Raw genomic sequence first — 15,751 nt, forward strand, 5'->3', positions numbered from 1 at the left:
GATTTTTAGAGCTCCCATTAATATCCCACTGGAACTTTTTTCCTCATAATTTTTTCCCTCTGCAGCTTAGGCTTTTGTCGAACCTGGATAGTTTGCATCCCGCAAAATTGGGAACGAAACCCTCTTGCCCCATCTTTGGCGGGTCTAGTGTAACGGTTATCACCTTGTCAATTCTCCAGCGGGTTCCACCCCCCGTGCCCGGGAAAAGCGCCGGACGTGGTTACCCCTGGGTAAGGTCGAGACAATGTTCCTCAGCACGATTGATTTCTGTCTGTTTGGTGCTCGGCGCGATGCTTTTGGGTTTGGAACAAGAAAAAAGAAGAAAAGAAAAAAAAATCTACAGCATCATATCATATTGTATCCCAGTCGCAGTAGCCAGAACCCCCGCTGTCCCACTTCTGATCTCCATGTTTCTCAGAAACATTTTGGTAGAAAGAACAGCGATTTAGTAGTCTCAACAAATCAGGCAGATGCTGCGGCTAAAGATATTCCTTGGTGGACTCTGCTTGTGGAGGGCGTCCACTGTTGTCAGACACTCTGAGGATGTGAATATGGAACTCATGATATTGAGGCTCTTCGGTTGTTTCTTTAACGCAGCATGCCTGCTCCCACCTCTATTCCACGCACGGTTGGAACAGCCTGGACGCCAATTTTTACCGCGATTTGCATCCGATGGCGTGTTTGCGGTGCTTGATCGTCATCTGTTCTTTTTCTTTTTCTTTTTTTATTTATTTATTTATTTATTTATTTTCTCAGTATTGTGTCACTCATCGGGGAACTCACACCCCCGACCTTCCGGCTTGTGTCGTCATCAATAGTCAGTGACTACTACATTTAGATTTAGTGTGGGACCCGTGACAGCCGCCAAAAGGAATTCGAGAATGTCCGAATTACGCTTTGCCGACATTTGACTGTTGAAATTTAGGGGGGGAGGGGGAGGTTTTAAGGCGCACGCACGGCTGTGAACAATCTGTGTGTGTTTATTGAAGCTTTTTCAATAGCGTGGTGGCCTCTCTTGGCAACAGCCCTTGGCATCTTTTCTTGGCAGTGGCTGAGTTACTGGATCTGGTAGTCGTTTCCCTTGGCCCTAGGTTCGGTTCCAGCACGTCGTTTGAGGTACCTCGGGGACATACCTTGCTGCGTTTGATCATCCCTGGTCTCGTAGGGACAATAAACCGCCGGAATATACTTTGTACTTTTGATGAAAAAAGTGCAGTACTACCTACTGGATCTAATGCTGTTAAAAGAAATGCCGTTGTAGAGATACGGAAAGATTTAAACGCCATGTGAGCATGGCGTATCCACAGATGCGGCCCCATAAAAGATGACGTTGCCTCCCTAGCGCAAGGTGTAATTCTGTCTACGTGATAGGATCTGGAGTGTGGAAGTCAAAACTGATCACGAAGCTGACACTGTAGAAGTCGGACTAAGCGCCAGATGCAACATCCGCAAGTCCGTTTTCAAATCTGTAATCGAGATATTTATTTGCTGCAGTTGGACAAACAAGTCAGTACCTGAAGCCCCACGTGATCTCGGACTTTATCTTTTTTTTTTTTTTTGTTCCTTCCAGTCTCCATCTCTTATTTGTTTTGATCTTTCAGGGACTACCCGTCCATAAGAACTTTACTGTACAAGGTGCGATACATCAAATTGCGCGCAGCGACATGACTCATGCCACACAAGGTAGAACCAAATGTTTGATCATTTTCCTCAACATATATTGATCTACTATGGTGTCAGGCGAAAAATTCAACACCCCGGCACAGTGTTGAACTTTGCGTAATTACGCAGCAATCCCCTGTTTTTGGGAATATTTCAAAATCGCAACCCACAGGCACTTGGCAGCCTGATGGGAATTATTACTAAAACAAGCAAACACCCCCCAGCCCCGCGCGCTGCCCACAACTGTACAAGGGTGTTGATTTTTACCCCTACCACCACAGTACAGAAGAGAGAACGAAATGCTACCAGTCAGTGCTATGCTGTTCACTTCTGCACCAAAACCTATCATCCGTATATCTTTTTTCCGCAAAGACCGCAAGTTTGACCCAGTCGACTGGAGCCGTCTCCGCAGAACTAGGAGGCATCGGTTGCGGGACGACGTTTTCAAGCTCTCCGTAGCGATCCTCATAGAGCTTGGCTGTAGCTTGGCATTGCAGCGTGGAGATCATTTCCAGTCCTTGGAATGTTGGTGGTAGTTGAGGGCTTGTGTGCTCTGGGAAAGTAGCCACGACAAACCAAAGAAAATAAAGAAAGAGAGTGAGAACAGAATAGCAGAGCTTCGGTCCCCTGCGGACCCTCCACAAAATCCTAGCGCAGATCAAAAGTTTTTGCTCCGGTTGGTTTTGTACCTGGCAGAAGTTGTAGCTTATTCAATCGAAACCGGATAAAAAAAAAGGAAACAGTCAAAGTAATGGGCGAAAGCTGGAGCTGAAGCTGGCCGGACATTTTTCCTGTCCCATCAGTCATGTTTGCTGACTAGGTCTAGACCCAGACTAGGTACACAATTGCACAAAACAGTAGATTACATGTGCTTGTCACGAGTGACCCTGTATGGTGGAGCCACACTAAACGACGAAACGCCGTGAAAAGTAGTGAGGTTCAGTTCGGATCAGCGATAACAGCTCTTATGGAGACGGAGGAACTTGGACAAGGCGCATTTTAGTTGCCAAGGCGTGAAGCTTTTTTTTTTTTTGGTTTTTTGTTGCGTTTGTTGCGTTTTGCTTCAACTAGCTCTCATTTTCTAGGGGTAAACCCACACAAAGGAAGAAGTGGCGGAGGTTGGACTATATTGTACTGGCGACAGCAAGTTCGGATGATGATATGACACAGGCAGTTAAAGCCGAACCTTGGGGTGGCATGAAAATGATCGGCTTCGAGCGCGATTTGATCTCGTTCATCCCAGGTAGACACTGACCAAGCTCATTCGGAAAGAAGAGAGGTAAAAAAAAAAAAAAAAAAAAAAATCTATACGCTGATCAGGTCCAGCTTCGACTGCTAGATCTAGAGACAGTACCCATATAATTACTACTGGTCGCAGGTGAGCTGGTTGCGTTGAGAGTTTTGCATATGGGCATCTTGCGATTGGTGGGAGTAATCAAGTCAGTTTCATAGCGTTTCTCTTAGGTTTAGGGCAGCAGACCAACCAGTCAATTGGAATGGCTTTAATTTCATCTTGCCGCCGTAGACCCTGTACTTTGTCAGAAATGAAATCGACTGTGTATCGATCATTGCCGTCTTCAGTGATTCGAAGTGCTTCTGAGGCGCGTGGCCGGTCACCGGCGCCTGCCAACAACGCTGAAACGCCGTGTGGGACCAAGAACCCAAGAACACCTCCAATTGACTGGAGCTTCCACAGTACCGAACTGCTGGATCATGTCAACAGGTCGCTACCGTATAAATACAACAAAGGGGCCGATGAGGTGAGGTTAAGGGTTTGAGTGCCAACTTTGATTGCACCTCTGTTTTTTTTTTCGTGTTTGAAGGCAAGTTTTGGCGGGCAACGTGTAACAAAGCCATCAAAAATCCCCAGGTTTGGCCCCACCTTATGGCGCCAAGATCCATTCCGGCTCTGCTCCCCGCCATCAAAGGGAGAGGAAGAAAAAAGACCCTGGGCGGGCGATTTCTGTGGCACGCACGCACCTTTTTTTTTTCAGCCCAGCACGAGCGACAAAGACATCATCAATCGACCTTTGACATATGCGAGGCGACTCTAGCCAGGTTCAAGTGTTGACGGGGCTCCATGCCCACCGGCGCGCCGTTACGCAAGTCAAGAAAAAGAAATACGTCTGCCAAGTTTCTCAATCAACTCAAATCCCTCCGACCATCCCTCTGGAAGGCTCGAGCGTTTTTCTGCGACCTTGCAGAACATCGCTTGGGTTTCCCATGCAGATTACTCGCAACCAAGGCGCCGCGGATAGGTAGTAATATACTGAGATCAGGAAAAAAGCAGATCCTCGCCGAATCTCTGCTTAAACGGCCACATTACTGCCCACGCACACACACACACACACACAAGAAAAAAAAAAAAAAAGTATGTCTACCTCCGCCGCGTCAGTGCCGGCGCAGCCTGCCCACCCCCGCTCCATTCTTCGCGGGCACAAGGCGCAAGTGCATGCGGCTGCGTTTGTGCGCAGCAATGAGCGGCTGGTCACCGGCGATGCGGACGGGTTCATCGTGGTCTGGGACCTCACCATCATGAGACCCCGGGCGGTGTGGAGGGCACACGACGACGTCTTGCTGGGGATCGGCGGCTGGGGTAATGATAGACTCATCACGTAGGTTTCTCTCGCCGCATCGCATCGAGGCCGACATCGTGGGGCTGAGAAAATATTTCCGTCTTTTTATTATTCTTTCGTTGTAGGCATGGTAGAGACAACAAGCTCATTGTGTGGCAACTGCGCAAGGCGGACGAGGACTCGCTCGCAAAGACGCTGCCCGTAGACCCGGCGGCTGAGGATAGACCGAAGCCGTGGCTGCTGTACATGCTCGAGATAAGCACCATGAATTTCTGCACCTTTTCTCTCTGTGAGATGTCATCAGATGCTCTCTCTGAGGATAGGGAGGCTCTTATTGCTGTTCCGAACACTCTGGCATCAGAAGCTGTGAGTCTGTCTTACGAGTTGGAGTTGCAGTTCTAACCCGTACTTGACTACAATGATTGACTCTGTTGCAGATTGACATATTCCATTTGCCCTCCCAGAAGCGTGAGTACACCATCAGACTAGGCCAAAGTGAGGGCATGGTGATGGCTCTTGAGCTGTTCATCATGGATGGGTATTTTACGGTGGCCGTCGGCTACGAGAACGGCGCTGCCCTTGTGGCGCAACAAGCAGACAGATCACAAAACCCAGTAGGCACATGGAACGTCAGGTATAGATGCAAAGCACACACGCAGCCAGTACTTTCCTTGGGTGTGTCTCCGGGGAAGGACTTCTTCCTGACGTCCAGCGCGGACTCTCTATTGATCAAGCACCCCGTACCCCACCCGCCGGCATGCGCCCGAACCTCCAAGGAAGACACTTCAACGTCGGAGGGCGCCAATGCCAATGTGGTTGACTCGCAGCCGCCAGCCTTGGCGGCGCCAAAGCCCCCCGACGCACCCGTGGCTCCCCCATCCACTCCTGGAAAGCCCATGTCTCTTCTCTCGGCTGCACTGGCCCGGGAGGCTGCAGGCGGTTCGGCCGAAACCCCCACGCCTCGGCCAGAGCAGCAGCCAAGCACACCGCCAGGTTCGACACCGTTCAGCGAGCCGATCAGGATCCTCAACACCAAGCATGCAGGGCAGCAAGGGCTCCGGATTCGGTCGGATGGTCGCATCTTTGCCACGGCGGGCTGGGACTCCCGGGTCCGGGTGTACTCTTGCAAGACGATGAGGGAGCTCGCCGTGCTCAAGTGGCATCAGGTCGGGTGCTTTGCGGTGGCCTTTTCCACCATCGACGCCGCGACGGAGAACCAAGCCGTGGGTGCACAGGATAGTCTGGTATCTAGGTCGGGTGACGTCACGGTCAAGGAGAAGAGGATTCTACATGCAAAGTCGGCGCATTGGCTGGCTGCGGGAAGCAAGGATGGGAAAGTCAGTCTATGGGAGATATACTGAGAGTAGGGGGCAGCGCGGTATGAGGTCTGCAGTATGGGACATTTGAAGGTTGTCAGCTTACAAACCTGTAGCCATCTTTCCTTTTAGTAGTACGGACTTTTGAGCAGCATCAGCTTTTCCGTGTTTCTGATCTGAACTAAATCGAACAACAATGATCAGGGAGGACTCCTTGGATCTGAACACATTTCCCGTGTACCCTCTGCCGCTATCCTTGACTCTGGTCTAGCCTGTTGCTTACAATTCAACCCCTCGACCGACTTCAATTGATCACGCGCCTTCTTCAGCCTAATATGACCGTGGCCTTTTTCCTCCAGATAACCATCCCACTGGCTGTGCTCAAGACTGCTAAGAAAGGCAGAGGCGAGCTCCAAAAGATCTCCAGCTGGCTCAGGAGTAGCCACCAAATGAGTGATGCAGTATTCTGCAGCATAATTGTAAAAGTCGTTCTGGTTATGTTCGGGGTTCGACAAGCGCGCTCGATCATTCTGATCGACCGCTTGCCTCTGCGCACATGCTTCCACTCCACGGCACGGCGCATGCTCGCGCTTGTCTCGCAGGAGCCGCTCCAAGCATTTCCGAGCGAGGAGCTCGTCGCACTCGGCCAGCGTGACAGGCGGCAAGGTATCCGACACGCGGGCGTGCGACCCGAGCAGAAAGTCTCTAGCCGAAGCGTGACGAAGCTCGACCCGAGATTCAGACACGTACACCAACGGCCTGCAGAGCCGCCCAATCCAGGCCGCTGCGTCGCGCGCGGGGATCCCCAGAGCATCCACCAGCATCGCCGGGGTCGCCGGGGCTTGAGCCGCCAGGAGAAAGGCGAAAATGGCGCTGCGTAGCTGCGTCTCCTCCTCGCCGAACCCGCCGAGCCTCGAGGTCTCCAGCAACATCCTCTCGTACGCGTCGTGCAGCGCCGGCGGACAGACCTCCAGCCGCATGTCGATGGCCTCGACGTCGTCCACGCTCTTTGCGTATTGGGTCAGCACTCTGGTCCACTGAAACGAGCCGTCTGCCGTTTTCAGCACGCGCTTCTTGGCCCTCTCCCTGGAGCCCGGGGGAAGCGCCGGGTCGCGATCGTATTCCCTCAGAAAGACGGTCAGGACGTCGGACATGACCAAGTCTGCCCTGAGTGTTATGCACGCGGCGTTTTGCATGATCGCTTTGAGGCATGCTTCGTCGCGCGAGAAGCAGGCCAGTTTGAGTCTCGTTCGCTCCGTCAGCTCTGTTAGTCTCCGCATCAGGTCTGCTCCCGGAACCGCTCTGTCCTTGTCTGCTGGAGATAAAGTGCACTCGTCCAGCGCATCGATCACGAGGAAGCACGAGGTTTGGCGGCGGATCAGACTCTTCAAGGCCTGCCATGTGTTTTCACCGGGTAGCTGGTCCTTTGGGCACAATTCAAGCCCGTCCTGATTTACCAGGTTCAATATGGTATGCGTGTCCTCCGTACTGAAGGTGGCTTTGGGGTGTAGAATCAGCTCCACTAGAATGGACCGGACGAGTTCGGCAGGACTATTCGTCATGGGTCCACGGCAAGCATCGAATCCGAAAGAAAGCACCACGTTCCTCGCATCGGCCTGCAGGTTTCGCACTACGAGCTGCGCAAGGCTGGATTTGCCGGTTCCTTCAAAAGGCACTCTGAATCAGCCAAAGGAGTAGCCGATAGAGCATGTCTCTACGATTTGGTGCAGCATACCTGAATCGCCGCGGACCCAAAGCACCTCCCCGGAGCGACTGGACCGCCAGCTTCGGTATTTGGCGTTTTCCGGAGACGTGGGCGGCCCGTGGCTGTGCGTTAGCCACGCTCCGGTCCCCGGCTCCGGTTGATCTCTTTTCCCGGTCAGAGGACGGGGTTTGAGACGTGCTAGGGCCTTTTGAGAAGTTGCCGCGCGCTATGGAAAGAATAGGTTAAACAAAATACATGATGGAGGGGGCCGCATTGGGTTTGGAGTTGTTACCTTGATTCTCTCCATGTTTCTCCGTCAACTGCACCATCCCGAGTGAGCTGCGTGGCGATTAATGGGTGCTTGCAGGTGGTTCAGCATATGTGTAGCCCAGAGTTTGTAACACGAGTGCCGCCGATCAAGTCGACCTGCGCATATACATACAGCTTTTGTAAGGAAGGACTCGGTTATCTATGACCCAAAATAGCAGCTCTGGATTCCGATCGAGCAAACTTCCGATCGTTGCACAAAATTGTCTTGTTTCACTTGGGGATCGAGAGTAACAAAGAAAACATCCTTTTCTTTGCCGTGTCCAGACTACGAAAGTACAGCGCGCGTTACGTGAGACGCCTGCAACCCAACAAAAGGTCGTTGGCCGGCGGTGAGGGCCGCAGAACGCCACTGTAAGCAAGCCGCTTTTTTTTTTTTTTTTTGTTTTTCATGACTGTGCCAAAATGATGATTTTATGAATGACGGAAACAATAAACCCAGCTGCCACATTCAGACTGCCCAGAAAAGTGCGAGTTGCTTTTTTTTCTTCCCTTTGTGACGGGCTTGACGGGGTTAAAGGTCCGGACGACAATGGCCCGTGATTGGCTGCGCTGTCCGCCCTTTGTTCGTGATAATGTGATCAATGGCATTTCTGAGGCTGGAGAATCACACCAAACTTTGGATGTCGGGTACACTGAAGCCTATCAAGCAACGATATGCGGTTGGTTGGTGAAAAGTAGAAAAAAAAAAAAAAGAAAAAAAAAAGGCCGGCGCCAGAAACAGTCGTCAAAGCAGCACTGACGTCAAATTTGCGTGCTGTGCCGTTTCAGAGAAAAATAGGGCCACTGCTTATGGGTTTTTGTACATCTGCACCCAACATACCATTGAGTTGTTGCATGCTGGGAACTCATATCTCTGGCTGTGTCTGCGGCATTTACCATATCATTTGACTCTCCAGTGCAATTGTTCATTGAGATTGAGCACATTAGCTGCATTAAATTAATTCTCGGGTTATATATATTTGGTCTGTGATCTTTATCACGACACTTTAGTATTGCCCCTGTCTCATAGCAAACAGCCTCTTGGCTGGTGAGAGCACACAGCCTCTCGGCTCGTCACTGCCTCCACAATCCCGCCTACCACACCTGGCCAGCCGTCTGCTTGGTCTTTTTGACATTGACGTTCCTCCACAAAAACACCGCCGCCAGAGCGAGGGGCATCAAGCAAGCCCCGGCAATGACCATCTTCCTCTGCACGTCGCCATAGGCAGCGACGATGGCGCTCCTCGTCGGGCTCCCAAACGGATACGACAGCTGCACGGGCAGGGAGCCGTAGATGACGGTCGCGTTGGCCTTTTGGTCCTGCGGCAGCATCTCGGTCAGCAGCGGCAGGAGCTGGTTGGTCCAGATGCCGCCCGAGATGGCGCGGCCGATGGAGGAGCCGACCGAGGTGGCGAGCCCGATCAGGGCCAGCATGACGGCCACCTGGTTGTGCGACACCACCGACGTGACGGCCAGCTGCTCGCAGATGATGATGGTGCCGTTGGCGCACGCCTTGAGCACCTGGCACATGATGACGTAGCCGATGTACGTGTCGGGCGTGCGGAAGTGGATGAGCAGCCCCGTCGCGAGGACGGCCACGGGCACGGCGGACATGGCGATCCACTTGTAGTGGTGGGTGACGCGGATGAGGCTGCGGGTAAAAAAGGTCGTTTTTTTTTTTCGGCCAGTGTCAGTGACGGAAGTGCTTCAGCTGAGGACTCCAGATGTTCAGAACCAGATCATCATCACTCACTAGCCGACGATAGGGCCCCAGGTACAAGAGGCAATGGTGTAGATGTTGGAGATGAACCCGGCCTGAGAAACTGATTGTTGATGCACCACCTGTAGGTACGATGTAAAGTACGAGTCCCAAGTTCTGTGTTTTGTAGTAGTATTGGTTAGCAAAAGGCATATCAAAACAAAACATTACAAAAAAAAAAAAAAATCACTTGCCCAGCACTCGCAGAAATAATACCCGCAGTGAGTGCAGCTCCCAATATGGTCCGGTCTTTGAGACTCCTCCACGGGACCAAAGGTGTAACTGCAAAGGTCTTCTCCCACCAAACAAAGGCACACACGAGTAAAGGCCCAAAGATGATCATGAAAATGATATATGCCGACTTCCATCCGTACGGGCTGTAGGAAACGATGCTGAATGGCAAAAGAAAGATGGAAAAACCTCCGCAGAGGAGCATCATCCCAACGACTAACACAGCCAAAGGTGGTGGGGAATCAGCTAGGGAACTTGGTCCTGGAATCACACACGCATGGACACCATCGGGAACAACATACCGTCAAACTCGTTCAGGTAGAAAACAACAGACTGCACCGTGGACCTGCCGCTGCTCGGCCGCGCCGGGACGAGCCCCTGTCTCTTGGCCCTGCGGAGGTTCAGCCAAAGCACGACGCAGATGGAGGCGCCAAAGAAGGGGAATATGATGGCGAAAGCACCAAACGCCCAGCGGAAGTCGCTCTTTTTGAGGAAGAGCTCGGCGACGATGGGGCCTGCGAACGCGTTGCCGATGTACGCGGTCGAGTTGAGCGTGTAGATGATCATGCGGTTCCTCAGCGACGTCAGGTCCGAGATGAGGACCGTGTGGATGAACCCGACCCCGACGCTGCCGACCGACCAGAAGACGTTGGCTGCCGCGTACGTCTCGATGCTGTTGGAGACGGCCATGAGCATGAGGCCTGAGGCAGAACAAGTTTCATGTCAGCTTTTCACTGTTCTACTCTCTCTCTCTCTCTGTGCCGTATATCGGTGAACATGAAGACGCTTACCGAAGGAAGTGAGGCCGTGCACCAGAATGTAAATCTCCATGCGGCCCCAGATGTCTCCTATCTTGGCCATGGGAATCTGCGCAATGCCGGAGCTGAGTCGTGCTACTATACCCACGGTGGCAAGGAGTCCGTGGCGCGAGAACGCCGAAGTGACATAGGGCCCGAGGTTGGAGTTCATGTTTTGTTGCATCGAGTGGCAGTACGAAGAGAGGTAGATCCTGTGCAGTTTGCCGCGTCAACTCCCAAGAATTCCAGCCGTGATTGTCATGGCTCATTAGAACCAAAGGGGTCAAGACTGACAGCACATAAGTCAGGATTAGGTACTTGGTGGTCCAAGCCTTGGTGATGGCCTGGATCTTTGCAACGCCATGCTGAAGCTCGACGTCCTTGTTCACATCGTGCTCGTCTTCCGCCGCGTGAGCGTCGGCGCCCGCGGTCTTTTCCTTGTCGTGTGACATGCGCTTGTCGCTGGAATTATCCTCGGTTCCATCAATCGGGGAGATGACCGACATAGGGTCGACTTCTTTGGGGTTGGACATGGTTTCTGTCGACTGGTCAGAGGTGCCACACTACACGGAAGCTCGCAAGCAAGAGCGGTCGAAGGAAAGCTCACGTTAGGGGCCGGTTAGACAAGCAGACGGCAGAGATGTAGGGGTGACAATTGGAAATAAATACTGGCCCCAAGACGCACTAAGCCCGGGATGAGATAGATGACTAGGCATCTGCAGCGGCAAGACAGATGCCTCGGCCTGTCCAGAAAAGGCATTTGGTCCATGAGTTATTTGTCAAATTGCTATGGGGGGTTGTGTATTCTCCACTACTATACGATGGAAATGTGGTTCCCCGGCCTGCATATCATCTGCAAAAACGTACGGTTCAGGTATGCCAAGCCCCGGGTTCGCTTCCCTCTCGCCAGGTGCTCCCTGAGCTATGAGTATGAGACTATCCCGGGATTTGCAGCTCCCGTATGTAATCATGTGAAATGAGGAGCTGGAGGCTCTTTTACAAAAGTCTAAATGGAGGCTTGAACCTATCGTCCTGATGTTATGCACAGTCCAGTGTACTGCTAGAAGAAAAAAAAAAAAAAAAAACAATGAGCAAATGAGTTGGCCAACTCGTTTAAGAATCACCAAACACCAAGCTAAGAAGTCCTCCAAGTCATCAATGTCAATCCACATCCGAGTTGCGCCGAGCCTGTCCTTGGCACATGCAGTAAAAGTTTGTCCTGGACCTTTCTGAACGGAGAAATGGCATGTCACCAAGGTCAGGAGTGGGTGTCGAGGCTGGGAATGGGGGGTCATTGGGCGGATCTGATAAGAAATTTTTCCAGGGCTTGATCAATAAAAGTGGGATCCTTTCGGATCTGATAACTTGAAGGGCAACCATGATATCAGATGATCCATGCATCGCCCCTCCTACCCCTTGCCAGCATTGGAAGGCCGGTAAAAACTTTTCACATTTACGGATAAAAGGCTTTACTGTTGAGCTACACGTTTCTGCCATAGTTTTTCTGCTGAAATAAGAGACATGAGAGCATGCGGTCCTTTCCCACGCTGAGGGCATGCATACTTCAAGAGGGTATTCGGAAATGTTATTGCATTAGAATTCCGCCGCAAAATACCAAGCTCGTATCAAAGGCGTCCGGACAAGAGGACAGTCCTTGTATCTAAGGACTAATTTAGGGAGGTCAGTACTGATGGAAATTGGCTGGCACAGTGTGGCTCATGACATGCTTTGTGTTGTCTCTTTTGTCAAGGAATGGTGATGAGAGCTGCACAATAGACTGCAAACCAATTGACCTGGTCTAGTAGGAAATCAACGGGGGATAACCGCTTGCAGCTAGTCGGACTTTGAAGCGCTAAAAAGCTTTTTTTTTTTTTTTTTTTTTTCCTTCTCTCTTTTCTACAATGAGAAGAGCTACGCTAAGTGTTGCACTAAAAACACAGCCAAAAGACGAAAGCTCCCGTCAATGACTAATGCCAGTGACTTCGGTAAATATAGCATGCAACAATAGGTATATCGAGGTTGATAATTAGTTAATTTATTTGCTCTCATCAGTAAGTCAGGGGAAAAAGTTGTACAAGGGTTAGCCGACATCGGCCAACGGTCCGTCATTTGCTTGTTTGAGTGACGTGCAGAAAGGAGCAAACGAAAATGACCAGAGGAAATGGTGCCCCAGAACCATACCACTGCAACGCTGGTAATACCAATCAATTATACCCGCCTAGAGCTGCACAGGATACTTTTCTCAGAAAAAGACCGAGCTTCGCATGCCCTTCCATATCGGTTACTTCCTCCGAATCCAAGCACAAAAAAGCCACAGCGGGAAGCGGCAGTTGACAGCTCGGCGGGGCCCACAATTTCCCGCAGTCAAGAAAGTCACATGAGAAATGGAGAGATGAACAATCAGAGTTGACCAGGGGGGTCTGAGGTCATCTATGGCTAGCCTTGCTAGTCTAGTCTGGAATATTTGGTCAAAGGGAAAAAAAAAATCGTACATAAATATCGCAAGTGGGATGAACGCCGTATTTGATCAAGTTTCTACACAATGTGGATGGTGGATGACCAAAGAATCCATGGCGCTTAAAAGTAATTGCGGCTGACAGCTCAACCTATGAAATGTCGTCGACATGGGGTACAGCGCAGGTGGAGACAAACGGCTGCCATTCTGCAGCACACATTGGTCGGCCAAGAGTCGATTTTCAAGCCAATCCAACGCACGCAAGCGCCGACATGGTCTTCTTACCCCAGAGTACCGCGCCACTCCGACTAGAAGCACCAAATCAGCTTCCGCCATGGCTCCCATCGGACTCGTGCCTATTCGGCCGAACGCTGGAGGTCAGGCAAGCCAGGCGAGCCAGAAGAGCCAGACGAGCCAGGTCGCAATGAGCAATAGGCAATGAAAACCCCGCAGTTCAACGTCTAGAAGCCCTGGGCTGACCCACGGCGGAGCGGCGCTGATCACGCGGCCGTGCGAGACAAGCGTCTGCATTGGTGGTCGCCGTCACGGCCTCGGGAATTACTCAATGGCGGTCGCCCAAGCTGGCCAGTGACGCCCAAGTCTGATCCGATAGATCTCTCAGCTATAGCCCCAAGAGGTTCTTGGCCCGTCCCAATCAGGGTCTACTATGTACCCTTCTTTCTGATGGAGAATCTCCGGGATGATTGAGGTGTCTTGAGGATCGAGGCGCTTCATCGGCCACTTACACTGGACGCCGGCCTCTATTTCCTTTATTGGCTTTTTGCGCGCCCGCTTTTGTACAAAAGAAAACCTGCTGCCATCCTTGGGAAATCCCACCCTTTATTGCGCTTCCTTGGTTTTCCGATTTTTGTTTCCTGTTGCGCCCCTCCTTGACCGTCTCACTCTGTGCTACTATACTTCCATCTAGACGTTGGTTTGTACTGCCTCGGGAAAGGCAGGCAGGATTGGTCGCATTGTACGGTACACGACGGGCCCTGCCACCCAACACAGGTCCTTTCACGACTCGGTTCGATCCCAATGCTGCGCCAGTAAGAGACCGTTCAAGGTCGAAAGCCGGATCGAACCCCGGCAGGTTCAAAGCCACAGTAAAAGAAAAACAAGAACCAAAACTTGGGACAAAAAAAAAAAAAAAAAAACAAAAAGGCAAATTCCATCATGGGGTTGGAATGGAATCCGGGAATGCAGCTGGCCTGCGCCATGTGGGCATTGACGGCCATGTCCCTGGCTCTGGTAGCCTTGCGGCTGTACACGCGGATCCGCATCATCAAGTTCGTCGGCGCCGAGGACCACATGTACGCGTGGACGGGCCTGTTCCTGCTCCTCTTCACCTGTTTCATCCAGGTCGGCGTCCACCACGGCCTGGGCCGCAGCTTCTGGAGCCTGGGGCTCGACGACTCGAGCGACGCCATCTTTTGGACCTACGTCGCAAACACCTTTGCCATCACGGGCAACGCCATGGCCAAGCTCTCCATGGGGCTGTTCCTGCTGCGCGTCGTGCAGATAACCTGGCAGCGCGTCGCCCTCTGGGCCCTCATCGCCATCACCGCCGGCACCTCGATCGCCCTCACCGTCATGTTGTGGAACCAGACTACGCCTGTCAAGGCGAGCTGGGACCCGCTGCGGACGCCGGGCACTTGGAACATACAGATCCAGCCCATGAGCGTCGGCCTTGGAGGTTTGTTGCCCTGCCCCCTGCCTGCTGAGGTGTTGGAGCCAGGCTTTTTAGTGGCTGACGTGGATTTTATTACAGCTTGGTCGAGCGTCTGTGATTTTTTCTTTGCCATATTCCCTTGGCTCTTCATCTGGTCCTTGCGCATGCCGCAGAGGGAGAAGCTAATGCTTGCTGGAGGCATGAGTTTGGGTGTCGTGTAAGTTTTTTTTTTTTTTTTTTTTTTTCTTTCTCTGTCCTGTTGTTTCAAGTCTGATATAAACTGTCGACGAGGGTTGAACTAACCAAGAACCTTTACCAACAGCGCCGGGGTTTGCGGCATCGTCAGGACGGTGGTCCTCTCCAGACTCGACGTATTCGACTACACCTTGAATTTTGTCCCATATTTCGGCTGGGCCGGCGCCGAGATCGCAGTCGCCATGTTCTGCATCGGCATCCCAACCTTACGACCGCTGTACATGAAGAAGCGACACGGCGTGACGCACGAAACCGTCAGCAACGGGAACGGAAGCGGCCAGCCCGCAACCGGACAGAGCGACGACAGGCTGCCGCGCTTCACCATGATGCAAGCCAAGCAAGAAAAGGGCGGCTTGGGCAACACCGCCCACCCTTCCACAATACCAACAACCTCAACAACATGCTCCTCTGAGCACGACCTAGAGGCCAACAACTCCGCCCTCGACGACAGCAGGGTCCTGGCCGCAGCCGCGGCCGCCATGTCGAAGCCGATAGACCTGGAGAGCCGCGCCGCCTCGCCGGCGGGGAGGGACCACCACCATCACAGCGCGCCCCTCAGCCCGACGACGCTGCAGGCCATGAGGCTCGCGGCGTTTACACGCTTCCCCGACGCCGTCGGCCACATGCAGGCGCCGCCCGCGAGGCCCATGGCGGCGCACGTGCGGAGCGCATCCAACAACGCAGCGTACGGCCACACCAGGCGGCACGACGACGACGTTATCATCGGTGCGCCCGTCGCCAGGCCGGCGACCTCGCACACCCGCAGCTACAACGGCAGCGTCGCGAGCAGCCACACCAGCCACGACAGGCTGCGGCGCGACGACAGCGTCGATCTGATCCTGGGCCTTTATGACCACAACCAGAGGACCCATGGCGCGAGGCCGCCGAACGGGACTCCCGGCGACGGCAGGGGCATCTGGATCACCAACGAGGTGCATATCGGGAGGGAGGATAATATCAACTGGCCGCTGAGGAGTTGACGTGGCCTGCCCCATCCCATATGGACAATTATAA

The 15,751-nt window shown here is 52.6% G+C and overlaps 6 protein-coding genes across 6 annotated transcripts; 4 read left to right on the plus strand and 2 right to left on the minus strand.

The window, feature by feature from the left end:
* Positions 1-1,964: 1,964 nt before the first annotated feature.
* Positions 1,965-2,469, minus strand: PpBr36_01418 (uncharacterized protein; the record flags this gene model as incomplete). The annotated part of the gene is made up of 2 exons (XM_029888604.1): positions 1,965-2,191; positions 2,325-2,469. 2 exons carry the CDS (start codon positions 2,467-2,469, stop codon positions 1,965-1,967), a joined length of 372 nt encoding a protein of 123 aa, XP_029751461.1.
* A 1,566-nt stretch (positions 2,470-4,035) lies between these two features.
* Positions 4,036-5,599, plus strand: PpBr36_01419 (uncharacterized protein; the record flags this gene model as incomplete). Its single annotated transcript, XM_029888605.1, has 3 exons — positions 4,036-4,277; positions 4,364-4,604; positions 4,676-5,599. 3 exons carry the CDS (start codon positions 4,036-4,038, stop codon positions 5,597-5,599), a joined length of 1,407 nt encoding a protein of 468 aa, XP_029751462.1.
* A 239-nt stretch (positions 5,600-5,838) lies between these two features.
* Positions 5,839-10,888, minus strand: PpBr36_01420 (uncharacterized protein; the record flags this gene model as incomplete). The annotated part of the gene is made up of 8 exons (XM_029888606.1): positions 5,839-7,052; positions 7,290-7,485; positions 8,673-9,219; positions 9,322-9,410; positions 9,518-9,774; positions 9,861-10,259; positions 10,350-10,567; positions 10,650-10,888. Coding segments are annotated over 8 exons (3,159 nt in total), but the record flags the coding sequence as incomplete, so codon positions are not given.
* PpBr36_01421 (uncharacterized protein) lies at positions 5,890-6,400 on the plus strand (the record flags this gene model as incomplete). The annotated part of the gene is made up of 2 exons (XM_029888607.1): positions 5,890-6,220; positions 6,297-6,400. The coding sequence occupies 2 exons, from the start codon at positions 5,890-5,892 to the stop codon at positions 6,398-6,400; spliced, it is 435 nt and encodes a 144-aa protein (XP_029751309.1).
* PpBr36_01422 (uncharacterized protein) lies at positions 6,422-7,006 on the plus strand (the record flags this gene model as incomplete). Its single annotated transcript, XM_029888608.1, has 2 exons — positions 6,422-6,574; positions 6,602-7,006. 2 exons carry the CDS (start codon positions 6,422-6,424, stop codon positions 7,004-7,006), a joined length of 558 nt encoding a protein of 185 aa, XP_029751458.1.
* Positions 10,889-13,986: 3,098 nt separating the features above from the next.
* On the plus strand, positions 13,987-15,717 carry PpBr36_01423 (uncharacterized protein; the record flags this gene model as incomplete). The annotated part of the gene is made up of 3 exons (XM_029888609.1): positions 13,987-14,506; positions 14,582-14,699; positions 14,805-15,717. 3 exons carry the CDS (start codon positions 13,987-13,989, stop codon positions 15,715-15,717), a joined length of 1,551 nt encoding a protein of 516 aa, XP_029751301.1.
* Positions 15,718-15,751: the final 34 nt, after the last annotated feature.

The sequence above is a fragment of the Pyricularia pennisetigena genome, chromosome 2 (assembly GCF_004337985.1).
Source record: "Pyricularia pennisetigena strain Br36 chromosome 2, whole genome shotgun sequence".
In the NCBI taxonomy this organism is placed as follows: domain Eukaryota; kingdom Fungi; phylum Ascomycota; class Sordariomycetes; order Magnaporthales; family Pyriculariaceae; genus Pyricularia; species Pyricularia pennisetigena.